Genomic DNA, 12,757 nt, shown 5'->3' on the forward strand with positions numbered 1-12,757 from the left:
AGAATTAACTTTCAAGTGTGAACAAGCTCCTTAATAAGTTGTTGGAAACAGAGGCTGAATTACAATGATCTAGTTAGAATACAGCTGCACAGATACACAAGGAAAAATAATTAAAAGTATGATTTTTAAAAGTACCTTATTAAAGCTTTTATTCAAAAGTCACTACCATAAGGACACAGAGGCACAGGCCACAGAAGCATTCCAAAGTGGCTACACACACACCCCGCCCATGTGAAAAATGTATTATGGAGAAAAAGAATAATTACACATGCATCTCCCAAGTGGATTGTACTTCCTGAAGAAGACTTTTTTAGAGTAGAATAAATATGCCCATAGACTAAGCTGATCAAAAGCCATTTTATACGTGTTTAAATACATACATGCATACATACATACATACATACATGCATGCATACCTACATAATCCCTGCTTAGACTCATCTGCCTTAGCTAGTAGCAGCCTACTAAGCAGTAGAAGGGAAGTAGGATGGGATCCACAAAGATCACCCAAACAATTCAGATTCATTTTTTTCTGTCTTATGGTCTTTCAATTTAAGAGAAGCAACAGTGGTTATAACCAGTCAGAAAGGGACACACACATTAGATTAGGAAGAAGTGATTCCTGCTGGCATGGCAATTCCAGATGCTGCGCTGATCCCACTTGGACTGTCAGCCAGATTTCTTCACTCTTCTGATATTTTCAAACAACAGCTATGGCTTCTTTAAAAATTTCCCTTTGTAGAATTAATGGTAGCAGCAGCATAGAAACAAATATGTTTTACAGATTGACTGTTATGATACCTAGCTAATTTATTTGTATGATCAAACCTACATTGAAATCACTAGAGTTCTATGTCAGGACCTGGGAAACCATGGCAGGGCCACAGCTTGAATGTTAAAGCACCTAATGAGGATTTTTAAACAGTGGCTGCTGATCACTCTTTCTGGAGAGAGCACGAGAACGAGTCAATTCAGTCTGAAAAAATGATATGACTCATGTACTACGCAGAAACGGCAGAAGCCGCTTTTAACAAATTGTGGATGCATGAAAATCAGCATCAAGGAAACTAAGTTAAAATTGTTGCAAACATTTTGAAAAGGAACAATGAGGAAAATGGAAAAAAATAAACTTAATAGAGTTTTGAGGAGAACATAATCAGCCATTTTTAATTCCTTTACCATTCTTTTTTTTTTTTTTTCATTTTTTTTGTATGAGTACTTTATTCTTCAGCTCCTATGTGCGAAATCTTTGGTTGCAGACAGGATATTGCGCATGCTAACTTATAAGATGAAAGTTGATGGTGTAATGGAACAATAGTACATAAATTGGAACTAATTTAAATGACCTTTCACCAATCTGCAAAGAAAGATAACACTTTTTTTTACATTTACAGATGTTTCAGTTAGAGAAGTTGTGTTTTAGCTGATACGTTAATACATTTTTATTTATGGTTGCCTGTAACTGAAGTATATTTAACATATTTGTATTCTCTCCTTTTATTCTGTTCTTCTTTTTTACTGATAACTTTGTGCATAAACAAATGACTGTATTAGAAATGTATGCATAAAGAGAATTGAAAATAGCAATTGAAAAACAGGGAAAGAAAAATAGCTTCATTAAGAAGTAAAAATCTTCTGCAGCAGATTGACATATTTGTTGAAGCAAATAACATAATTAAAACGCAAACAGCAGGAAGAAAAACGGCTTTCTTGTTTAAACACCGGAAGATACAGCAGGGGAGAGATTCTTGAGCCTTAAGCCAAGGATCAGCTCTCAAAGCACCAAGTACAGGATTCACGCCGACGTCCACACAAACTCCAGACTCAAAAGGCTTTCAGGGCCAGGCCCTCCGCCTCAGCTCTGGCATAAATTTTACTGGCTGTGTTGGAAGTTTTCATCGTTAACAAACCAAATGCATTATTTCCACTGGAGAGGATTTTAAAGGCCCTCTTAGGAGAGCCAGCTGGAAAGCTATGATCTCTAAACTTCCTGACAGAGGATTCACATGATGGCCATTAGACGCTTTACCTTTGAACTCCTTTTTCTTATTTAAATAATTTCTTCAGGAAGGCCTTACTAAATGAAACCTGTGGCTTAGGTCAACCGAGTTTGGCACACACATCATCTCAGTTAGATGATTAATAAGAGATAATTATGCAACACATTTTAGCCATTTTGAAAGGGAGGAGGGTGGACCTGGGCCATAGATTTGTAGTCCTCAGGATACAAGCAGTCAGTCAAGTTTAAGTGCTTGCAAAAAAAAAAAATCAGATCTACCTTTATATGGGAATTGGCCTGGGTTCCTAATCGATCCCTCTAGCATAGAGGAACAAGAGAGGTGTCTGATGTTAAAGTGATGCTGCTCTTAATTATACACCAGGAAATAAATAAGATCTGTTTCAAGTGTGTGCTAAAATTAGCTCAAGTTATTAGCCTCCAGCAAATATATTATAGCATCCACTGGCCTCAAGAAGGGAACTCCTAACTGTAGCTAAATATCAGCCTTGCCATATGTAAAAGAGCCATTTGAACTGAATCCATTGCTAAGTACACACCCAGCTCCTATGAGCACAGAAAACAGAAATAGCAGCTCAGAACTAGAACCTTCTTACAGTATGCTTTTCCTGCATGGGCAAAAACCAATAGAATACTGGGGGGGGGGGGAAGAGTTTTAGATTGTTCTACTGGAGGTGAAAAAAGGAACAATACCTAAAGCTTTCAGGAAAGTTTTTGTTTCCCTTGTAAGACACCAGTGCAAGAGTCTTAAATAACAAGGTTTTATTTGGCATGAACACTCCATGAGATCACCTCCGCCTTTCTCCACATTCTTCATCTCTTAATCCTCTGGTCTAGTTTACACTATAATTTAAACACTAAAGATAATTAGCTTACTTTCTAAGAGCCTTGCTGCTAACAAGATGTAAGACAAGTCTGTTTGGCCAGTTTGGATTGCAGCATATCTTTTATTTGCTTTTTCACTGTGTCTCGTCTATTTAAGCAGTGATTTCTTCAGGTGAGAGACTCACTTCCTCTTAGTACTTTAAAGAAAGATTCAAACCAGTGGCACTTAGAGCAACTAAACAGCGTCTTCACATATAATTTACTTTTCTTGACAGACAGATGGTCATCTCTGTTTTTCATTTGCAGCACGCAGAGTAGGTAGCTGCAAAACAGAAATAGATCAAACACAGAGAGCCCTTACTAAACGCATTAAATGCTCTCTTTGTGCCTTGAGGCTATGTTAACCAAAGTGCGGGCATTTCACTTAATATGGTTACATTTTGTTATGTAGTAAAGTTTGTAGTTACTGCTCTCTCTGTATGGTTTGTATTACAAAATTAAATATGCCAAATATAACAGGGGATTCTTTTTCTCTCCATATGTCAATATAATCACTAAACTATTAGAGTATTTTTTAATTACATTTACATTATTTGCGTTGTGAAATAACAGTTAATCAGTATGCAACACATACAGGTACTGCAACTACACTGACCAAGCCCTTAGTCTTGTAAATAATCTTGAATAATTTTTAAAAGGAATTAAAAAGAAAAGTGCAAAACTTTGGCAAGTTTTGAAATTGTAACCTCCTCCCTCAGAAAAAAAAAAAAGGAAAAGTAAATAGAAATCACATCAAGAGACAAAGAGCACACACCAGGCAGAAAAAATGGAGATGAAGCCAGCATGTGCAACGAGACTTTCAAGGCTGCAAACGATTCCCCTTGCTGATCTGAAGAATCAGTCCCATGACCCTATGCCAAGAAATCTAGCGTACTCCCAGTACATCATGACACTAAGGAAACAATGAAAGGCAGCCAGAAAGGAAAAAGTCTCTTATCTACAGGACAGGACACATTTTACTGCTTTTCAATTAAAACAACAGTTTAAAAACAACTCAGTCTTAGCTAGCACTTAGCATGATGTTTTTACTGTGGAATTCTAAATGCTAATTCATTTTTAGCTGATAAGTAATAACTATGTTGTCTCCAGCTAAATAATACTTAAACAAGAACAATAAATATACTTGTTCTAAATAAACAATACATCTTGCAGAAATTGATAATAATATGTTGCTTTGCAAATACACACCATACACTCTAGACAGTGTTTATGCTATTGATATAGGTCACACCTCTCTTGTCAGATTTTTTTTTCAGCTGTTATATGTAAAGGAATTCAGGTTGCATAATTACAGCTGGTATTTTGTTTCACTAGTCAATACAGAACAAATTATTCCACATCTGTGTGTAATTATTTTTCTTCCTCTTGAAATGGTAGGAATCTGGATTTCTTATCCACAGAACAAAGTAAGCCAACCCTTGGTTAATTAAATATTAGCTAAGTTTCTCTTTAAAACTGTAAATTGCACTGAACTGAAGAAAGTGACATATCTTGAACGGTACATCACTATTAATAATGCCAATGTACTAATTGATTCTCTTTAAGACACTGAAAAAGACATCACTCTGAAGACTGTTTTTTAAGTCCTCAACATTTCTATATTTAAGAGCTACAAAGAAAGAGAAAAAGACAAAGGGAAGTTTCCCTAAACACAGCTCACACTGAAGAACTGTACAGTTTTACTACACTGCACTCTTAGACAGTCAGCACTGTCCAGAATATCAGCAGATACAGAGCCTTTCTTCCCACCTAAGTCAGTGGAACTTGTATCTGTACTTTTGTTAAGCATACATAAACGAAAGGCTTTAAGCTTCAGCTTTCAAAAGTGATGGCTAATTTTGAATGTTTCCTCTTTCAGAGGACATGCCAGTGTTCAACTGCCTTCACCTCTGTTCTTTGTAAAACCAGGAGTGACAGTAATTTATATTTGTATATTTGTATTCCAACACCACTTAAGAATCTCCATCAAAAATTAGAACCACACTGTTTGAGGGGCTTTAGAGAACACTGGTGAATATCCTCAGAAGAACATTGCTGTTCTTCAACTGTATACTGCTGAAACCAGGTGTGAAGGATATGCTAGTTTAAGAGGCCAAATAGCATAAAAGAGCAAGGTCTGCAGGCAGTCTTGATCGGCTTAGAAGGAATGTTCACCAGCTCTCCCAGACAGACTGGGCTCCTCAGAGATTTCATTTCAAATCAAGTGAGAACAAGCTCTCTGGACTCTAGGCACAAGGTCAGCTATGTGTAGACTGAGCCGGGACAGTGTCCTTTGAGTTTGTAACACCACCCTGCCCAACTCTTTTCATCAGCAGGCTCATCCTGATCTGCGCTCCCTCTCAGAGGTTGTGGCAGCTGATCCCCTGCAGCGGTACAACCACCTCTTCTGCAGGCTGTGATTTCCAGCTGCAATGGCAAGGTCCAAGCCACACTGATGACCAAGTGCTGAGCTGTGCCCCTGGGCCCTGCCCAACGCTACACAGAGGTTTTAAGGCAGACATAAAACAGCAAGGTTACGTGCCCAGCCTGCCCGCTACAGCCTCAAGGCGAAGAGTGAAGCACATCAAAGAGCGGTCAGTTCTCCCTCCTTGGCTGCATCCTACAGAAGTCAAGGGTGGGCAGCCCATTCCTGTCAGTACTGCTGAGGGGCCACAAAGCACTGCTGCACAGCCCACGTCTGGTTCACAGGCTGCTAGTTGAAGAAATCTCTCTGACAACATAATATCTAGGTAGCTGCTAAGTGAACAAAGAAGCCTGATGACAACAACAATGGGGAATTAATACCGCTCAAATTCTTACAGAATCATAGGATCATTTAGGTTGGAAAAGACTTTTAAGATCACTGAGTCCAACTGTATCTAGCAGAATGTAAGTTGCACAATTTTCAGCAATTCTTTACCAATTAGAGCTCATCGCCTTTTAAAACAAAGTCATTGTGAGGGCATACTGGACTGCAAGATTAGTCCTTGAAGCCCAAAGCCATAGGCAAATACACAAGAAGTGCTTTGCTAACATTCAAACACTGATTTGCTAGCTCAGCAAAGTATTATTATTATGATGATGATCACAGTTAACCAGGCAAAGCCACAAGATGGATCCATATTATGGAATAAACTGTCATTACTGAAACAACAAGGCTGTATTAGTGGCTGGATAGTTTCACCTGTGTGTATGTGCTAGAAACTTGTAAAGAAGTATCAGCCAGGGATCACTTTCCCTTATGTTGTTATTTATAATGCAGAGGTGACTCATCTTTGCTGTTAACATAGCACAAAGCACCTTATGTGCCCTGAAGATCTTTTTGGCAAGAGCTTTAAAACAGACCTGAGAGGTACCCCAACTGGAGGGCCAACTGTGTTGTATTATCCTGTGTAAACATCTTATATAGAGATAATTTGACTTTTCAGACATTGAGACATCAGAGATATTTTCTTTCACTGAGTATTTTAAAAGAACTGGTGGTAATGCACTCCCTTCTAGGGAAGGTCTGGAGCAGAGCCCCTGGGAGTGGCAGTGGCTCTCAGAATGAACAGGGGTCAACAAACAAGCAGTGTTGCAAAAAGCACAACCACAATGCCAGCATGTTTAAGTGGATGAACAGACCCAAGACGTGAAGAAAACCTAACACCCAACTAAAATACTGTGTCTGGTTTTAGGCACTGAGCTTCAGGAGTGACAGGAACCATCTATAAAGTCCAGAGGAAACTACAAAATCTGTATTCTAGAAATCCTAGAAAACATGACCTATGAGAAGAAATAATTTTAAGAAAAAATGGGATTATTTCATCTAGAAAACAGAAGATTGAGGGAAGCATATCGATAGTCTGTGTATAGTTGAAAAGTTGATGCAGTAAGGGGATTGATTAACCCGTTCTATGGGCTCACTCCTGGTAATATAAAAGCAATGGGCTTCACCCAAAGTACCGGGGATACAGGTTTGAGTGACACTAACAGTATAGACACTGGGACAGTTTGCCAAGAGAGACTCTGGAGCTGATACCATCAGAGAGCTTCATGAAGCAGAGTAACTTCCGGAGATCCCCCCCGGTCCTATTCCCTCCGATACTTCTATTTCTTTGCCCACTAAGAAAAGGAAAGTGCTCTCCTCCTCATAACCTTTCAGCTAACACAACCCACGAGACTACAATACTCTCCAACTGTCTAGTGTTTTTCTCATTTTAAGAAGATTTGTTCACCCATTTCTGTGCGCACTCGATACCGGAGCACTTGCACCGCTCAGCATCCTCTGCTCTTCCCCTGCCAACGCCCCATGAAGTTCGGCTTTTACTTCAATCAGGCAACCGGCTCTGGGGTTGTTTGGTTTTGGTTTTAGCTTTTTTGGGGTTGGTTTTTTTTTGGTTTTTTTTTTCCCCCCGATACAGCAGCTCGGCAGTTCCTCGACCCCACACCTCCCCAGCTCGCTGTCGGTGCTGCGGGGCGCCGTGGCAGCCTGCGCGGCCAGGAGGGCCCTGACCCGCGGCCCTAGCGCAGCTTCACGGCTCCCATTTCCACACGGCTTTGGGGAGGCTCTCTTTTGAACTCCGTGACGCCTCCCAGGCACGAGCTGCACCCCGGATGCCGATTTTTTTGGTGGTGGTGGTGGTGGTTTTTTTTGTTTTTTTTTTTTTTTTTTACTTACCCAAAGGCCCCGAACTCACCCACTCCTCCTTAAGGGAGAGGCGCGGGGCGCGGCCCGCCCGACCCTGGCTCCCCTCCAGCAGCGGCAAACCGCCGACGCCCTCCCACCCGGCCCCGCCGCTTCCTCGCCGTCGCGCAGCCCCCGAGCTTTCCCCTCCTCCTCCACCTTTCTCTTCCTCACCATCCCACCCCCCGTCGCCGGCCGGGCCGGGTCAGGTCGGGCCGGGCCGGGCCGGGCCCGGCCGGGCCGAGGCGGTGTGGCCGTAGCGGCCATGTCCAGTCCGGCGGCGCCCCCCGTGACGCGGCAGGTGGGCAGCTCGCGGGGCAGCGGGCCGCGGCGGCAGCCGGGGGAGCTGAGGGAGGCCGCCCGCTGCCCGGTGGTGGACGGGGACGGGAGGAGCATCCCCTTCGAGGCCCTGTACGGGCGGCAGAAAGCCATCGTGGTGTTCGTGCGGGTGAGGAGGGAGCGGCTGCTCGGGGCAGGGGGGATGTGTGGGGGAGGGGGTGAAGGGGGACGGGGACTGGAACAGAGAGAAAAGAAAATATAACGCAGATCAGTTCTGCTTCTGAGAACCCCCCTTCTTTGGTGAAATGACACAGTGTTCACCTGAAAAGGAAGTAATTCTTCAACAGTGCGCTCTGGGGAACAAGTATTGCCTTCCCCCATTCCCCAGCTGGGAAGCCAGCTCCCGCATTCCTAAAATATCCGGAGATAAAAATATTAGCAAGGCCCCGAGCCCAGCGTCCGTGCTCAGGCCTGGATTAAACCAGGATCCTAATCCAAATTTGGCAACTGCACGGAACTTTTAATCTTTCCTGTTCCCGGTTCCTGATCACCTCCAAAAGGGTCTGTGCCTGAAGTCAGAATCTAATGCTTCATTGCTGTGCAATTATGTCTGTTTCTGACACGTCCAACTCGCTGTGTTGCAGAATTTTTTGTGTTACACCTGCAAGGAGTATGTAGAAGACCTGGCAAAAGTCCCCAAGGCGTTTTTACAAGTAAGTACTCTGCACTTAATATATGTACATGCGGTTGCTGGAGTGGAGCAAATTTGTTATGTCCCGCTGCGGGCTTGCGTGAGGCTTAAACCTTCTAGGAATCAAAAGAAAAAAGCAAAAAAGGCTCAGAAGAAAGTTAGCGCTTTCGTTGTTTGCTACAATAGCCATAATGTATCTGCCTAGGAGACACAGGAAAGGATTTATTGCACTACATGCTCTCTTGCAGCAGCATTATTTCTCCCTGCCCTATTAGCTCGGTGCTGTTTTTTCTTCTGTGTTCTGAACAGTTAGACAACATCTGACAGGCATTTCTGTTCGTATTAGTAGTGCCCAGGGCACCTGTCTTCTGCTGACCACTAACTAACTACTGCCCTTTCCATTATGTCGGTACAGCTGACTGATGGTTGTGCATGGAACAAAATCAGAAAATTGATCTGGATTAAAAATAGTCTCTTTTTCTATGGTTATTTGTAAGCTGCATCAGTTGTGTGACCTGTTCTCCAGGCAGCTGCACAAACAGGAGTGACATAGTGACAGAAAGGAAAAATGGAGTGGGCAGGGGTTGCTATGGACGGGTATTTGTTGGGTGGTAGGAGATACCAGAGAAAGACAATGATCCCCTGCTAAATGTGGAAGGTCAATCTGTCTCTTCTAGGCTGCTGATTGAAATTCTGTCATATTTTATTCCCAACAGCAACATAGCCGATGACAGAGACTCAGCTCCTTGCTGACATCAAGGCTTAGATGGACTAGGAACTTGGGGATGAAAAAGGGCGATTTCTTTGGCACCTGTCCTTCTCAGGACAGAGTTTTCTAAACTGCTCAATCAGTGTTACTCGGAATGACATTTTCTTAATTTGGCTGCTCAAATAAATGTGTACAGAGAATCAAAACCATCCATGCTTTTCTTAGTGTGAGTATTCTGTTTTTAGGAGGCCTTCTTTTCATAACAAGCAAAATGATTCTATATAGGAAAGGCAAGTATTATACCCTAATATAAAAACAAATTATATTTTATTAACTGTTTTACTGGCAACTAAATGAACTTAAGTTTTGGGCTCTATTTTAGACTCAGGCCTAATGTTGCACCTGCAAAGGACAGCAGTACCTGCAGATGCAAGTTATATCTATTAATGGGCATCAGTATATGTAAATCACAGATGTATCTGCACCGATATTCACATGCTGCTTCTTTAGATGCAGGTGCAACTGAGTGGAAATTTTGAATTTCCAAAATCATAGTAGGTTGCAATCAATTGAAAAGATGACGCTGCTAATGCTACAGAAAAAGTTTACGCATCTGTAACTTGAAAGTAATCCTTAAAAATAATTTTTCACTTAATTAATTAATGTAGCTGCTAACTGTGGGTGGTAGACAAAGGTGCAGACTCCAAACATATAAGTGATGTTAATTTCAAGTAATTTTAACTCAGTGCACTGTGATCATTAACTCGGGATACCGGATTCTGCTAATGCTTTGCAGCCATGCAGAAACACCGAGCTCCTCTTTTCAGTTTCAATACCCATGTTCTGTTCTAGGAAGCAAATGTGAGACTTATAGTTATTGGACAGTCATCTTATCATCACATCAAGGTAAATAAAGTAGTCATTAAATGCATGGTATCCTCTATTGTATCTTAATGGTCTGCATTGAGGGATTTCTGCTCTGAGTGAAAAGATGGTCATTTGCAACCACAGAAAAAGAGGACTATTCTTTTTCATGAAGCAATTCTAATAACGGTACATGAATAAAGCAAATAACTAGTTCAGTTTAAAAACCACTGGGGCTGGCTAAGGAAACATTTTCTTGATTTCACTGGAAGCTTTGTTTTAGTAAGAGCTTCAGCGCTAAAAATTTTTGGCCTTTAATTTAACACGACAAATCCACAGGTTTCCAAATTGGGGGGTGGGGGGTGGCTGGGTTGCAGTATCTCACTGTCAGTAGATCCTAACTAATTACTGTCTTAACCTTAAAAATATTACTTCTCTTGTATGCATACATTTTGCAGCCCTTCTGCAGTTTAACTGGATATACCCATGAAATGTATGTAGATCCACAAAGGGAAATTTATAAAACACTTGGCATGAAAAGAGGTGAAAGTAATAACGTATCAGGTAAGAATAATTTTCTCACCTTGTTTGGACAGAACAAAAAAGAATACTCTGATAAAATAGTATGATCACAATGTAAATAGGGAGTTGCCCACCAGACGGTCTCTTGTAGGCTGTATTTTGTCAAACCACTTGTAGTCAGGAAACTAAACTATTCATAGCAGCTGTTCAATTTTGATGTTCTCCTTACATGCTTTTGTATTTCTAGATAACAAGTATTTTGCGGTTTTGTTTAGTGCGGAGCCCTCATGTGAAATCAAACACGCTCCTGGGAAGTATTAGGAGTGTGTGGAGAGCAATGACTGGCCCGGCTTTTGATTTTCAAGGAGACCCCGCTCAGCAGGGAGGAGCTTTGATTTTAGGCCCAGGTGAGCTTCTTTGTTATGTTTGAAAGTTACAGTCTGCTCCGGTAGCTGTTTGCTTTAACGCTACAGTGTCGGCTGCTGTTCCTGTGGATCCCAAGGAGACAGTCTTGTGTAGAACTGTGTGATTTTGCCAGCTGAAGGAACCCGTGGAAGTGTCATTGTGTAGTCCCATCTCCCACAGAGGTGGCACAAAGCTGATCGCAGTCCTGCAGAAATTGATAGGAGTGCTGATGAAACAACTGCCTCAGAGTTTGGAGGGTTTTTTTTTGACATTGTGGTGTTCACCTACATTCTGCTTTCACATTTGATTCCAGGCATTTAATGCAGTTCTAGTAGAGGAATAATGCACAAAGCTGCAACATGACAAAGTCATCCCATCAAATCATTAGGAAACATCATGCTACGGCAGATTTAATTCAGTTAGATGCCTCAATGTTCCTTGCTTCTATAACTTAAAAACAATCTATGTCATTGTTTAAAATATAGTATATTGTAAAATCTATAGAGATAGTACACAGTTGTACAAGAACTAGCAGTAAATCAGAATGCTTCTTTGATACACTTAGGTCTTTGAATAAATAAATGTTTTATTCAACTATTTACATGTTTATTCTCATTCTGTTTCAGGTAATGAAGTTCATTTTTTGCACCTTGATAAAAACAGGCTGGATCATGTTCCCATTAACACAGTTTTGCAGCTGGCAGGAGTTAAAACAGTAAATTTTACAAACAAACCCCAGATTATTGACATATGACACTGACACAGCATATAATTTTATTTGTGCTCTACAAGGACAATTCTCCAGCGAATTCCCACCAGCATTGGTACTGTTGGGTCTTTATGGGACATCTGAAACCCTATTTAGAAAATCAGAGCACAAAATAAACTACTTTATTTATGGCACTGAAGATGGGCATGAAAGTGCTATTTCCACTCTGTAAGATAACAAAAACTAAAACATAGCTGAGGCTTATTGCAAAAAATCCTGTAGCTTATTATTTCCTCATCAAACAATCTTGCTAATATATTTTAAAAATCTTTGTTCGTGATACACTAAACTAAAAAATCTGGGTTTGCTCAGGAAGAACTTGGGATTCTTGCCTTCAGCAGATCATACTGGCTTTCAATCCAGTACTTCTTAGCAATGTTTTAAAGCTTCCAGCACCATGTGACAATCTTGTATTAAAACACACCTTGAAAAATCACAGTTTCGAACACTGGGGCTTAAGCTTATACTTACTTACTTTTGCATATGGCACTGGCAGATGTTATGAAATATTTTATAGTTTTAAATAAATATTTTAAATATGTCGTCTATTGTCTGCAATTCTTTTGTGTCGTACAAAAAGATGGGTCCATAAGACCAGGGAGGGGTGTGTCTGAAACATATTTCTGATCAGATTGTCAGTTTTGGAATAGGCCATAGTCAATTACTTGTTTTCCTTTGAAGATTTGCAGCAGAATGTTGTCCCCTCTGTGTGTGTGCGCTTTCTCTTGGAGAGCAAGAGATCTTTGGATCTCTGTCCTTGGTTATTTCTGTCCTAGACAACTGAGCTAAGGGCAACAGCATTTTGGTTTGCAGTTCTGTCAGATTTCATATTATCCATTTTTCTAGAAATATTTATGTTCAGAATCTACTGCTTTCATTAAAGTAGAAGTGCCCTCTTTCATCCACAAGCCACCTCTTTTTAGCAATTTTAAAATAAGATTGTCTGAGATTTACGAAGGAGCATATCCTCC

The 12,757-nt window shown here is 41.0% G+C and overlaps 1 protein-coding gene and 1 long non-coding RNA gene across 4 annotated transcripts in view; one reads left to right on the top strand and one right to left on the bottom strand.

Moving 5' to 3' along the window:
* LOC309683473 overlaps positions 1–12,757 on the bottom strand; it is an 82,897-nt gene that overhangs the window by 67,978 nt on the left and 2,162 nt on the right. The window lies entirely within an intron of this gene.
* Positions 7,710–12,527, top strand: PRXL2C (peroxiredoxin like 2C). Of its 3 annotated transcripts, XM_082497919.1 has the most exons (6): positions 7,712–7,995; positions 8,471–8,539; positions 10,079–10,132; positions 10,549–10,654; positions 10,888–11,019; positions 11,644–12,526. In XM_082497919.1, exons 1-6 carry the CDS (start codon positions 7,813–7,815, stop codon positions 11,769–11,771), a joined length of 672 nt encoding a protein of 223 aa, XP_082354045.1. In that variant the 5' UTR covers positions 7,712–7,812; the 3' UTR covers positions 11,772–12,526. The 3 variants fall into 3 exon arrangements, with proteins under 3 accessions (XP_082354047.1, XP_082354046.1, XP_082354045.1); XM_082497920.1 differs by lacking the exon at positions 10,079–10,132 and having other exon boundaries at positions 7,711–7,995; XM_082497921.1 differs by lacking the exons at positions 10,079–10,132; positions 10,549–10,654 and having other exon boundaries at positions 7,710–7,995; positions 10,860–11,019; positions 11,644–12,527.

This window comes from Vanellus vanellus, assembly GCF_965231255.1.
Source record: "Vanellus vanellus genome assembly, chromosome: Z".
NCBI classification, from domain to species: domain Eukaryota; kingdom Metazoa; phylum Chordata; class Aves; order Charadriiformes; family Charadriidae; genus Vanellus; species Vanellus vanellus.

Excerpts from the sequence above, each read along its gene's own strand:
- PRXL2C (XM_082497919.1), top strand. The coding sequence starts at position 7,813 with ATGTCCAGTCCGGCGGCGCCCCCCGTGACGCGGCAGGTGGGCAGCTCG. Across the intron at positions 10,133-10,548 it reads CATCTTATCATCACATCAAG|CCCTTCTGCAGTTTAACTGG; the intron begins GTAAATAAAGTA and ends TACATTTTGCAG. Across the intron at positions 11,020-11,643 it reads AGCTTTGATTTTAGGCCCAG|GTAATGAAGTTCATTTTTTG; the intron begins GTGAGCTTCTTT and ends ATTCTGTTTCAG.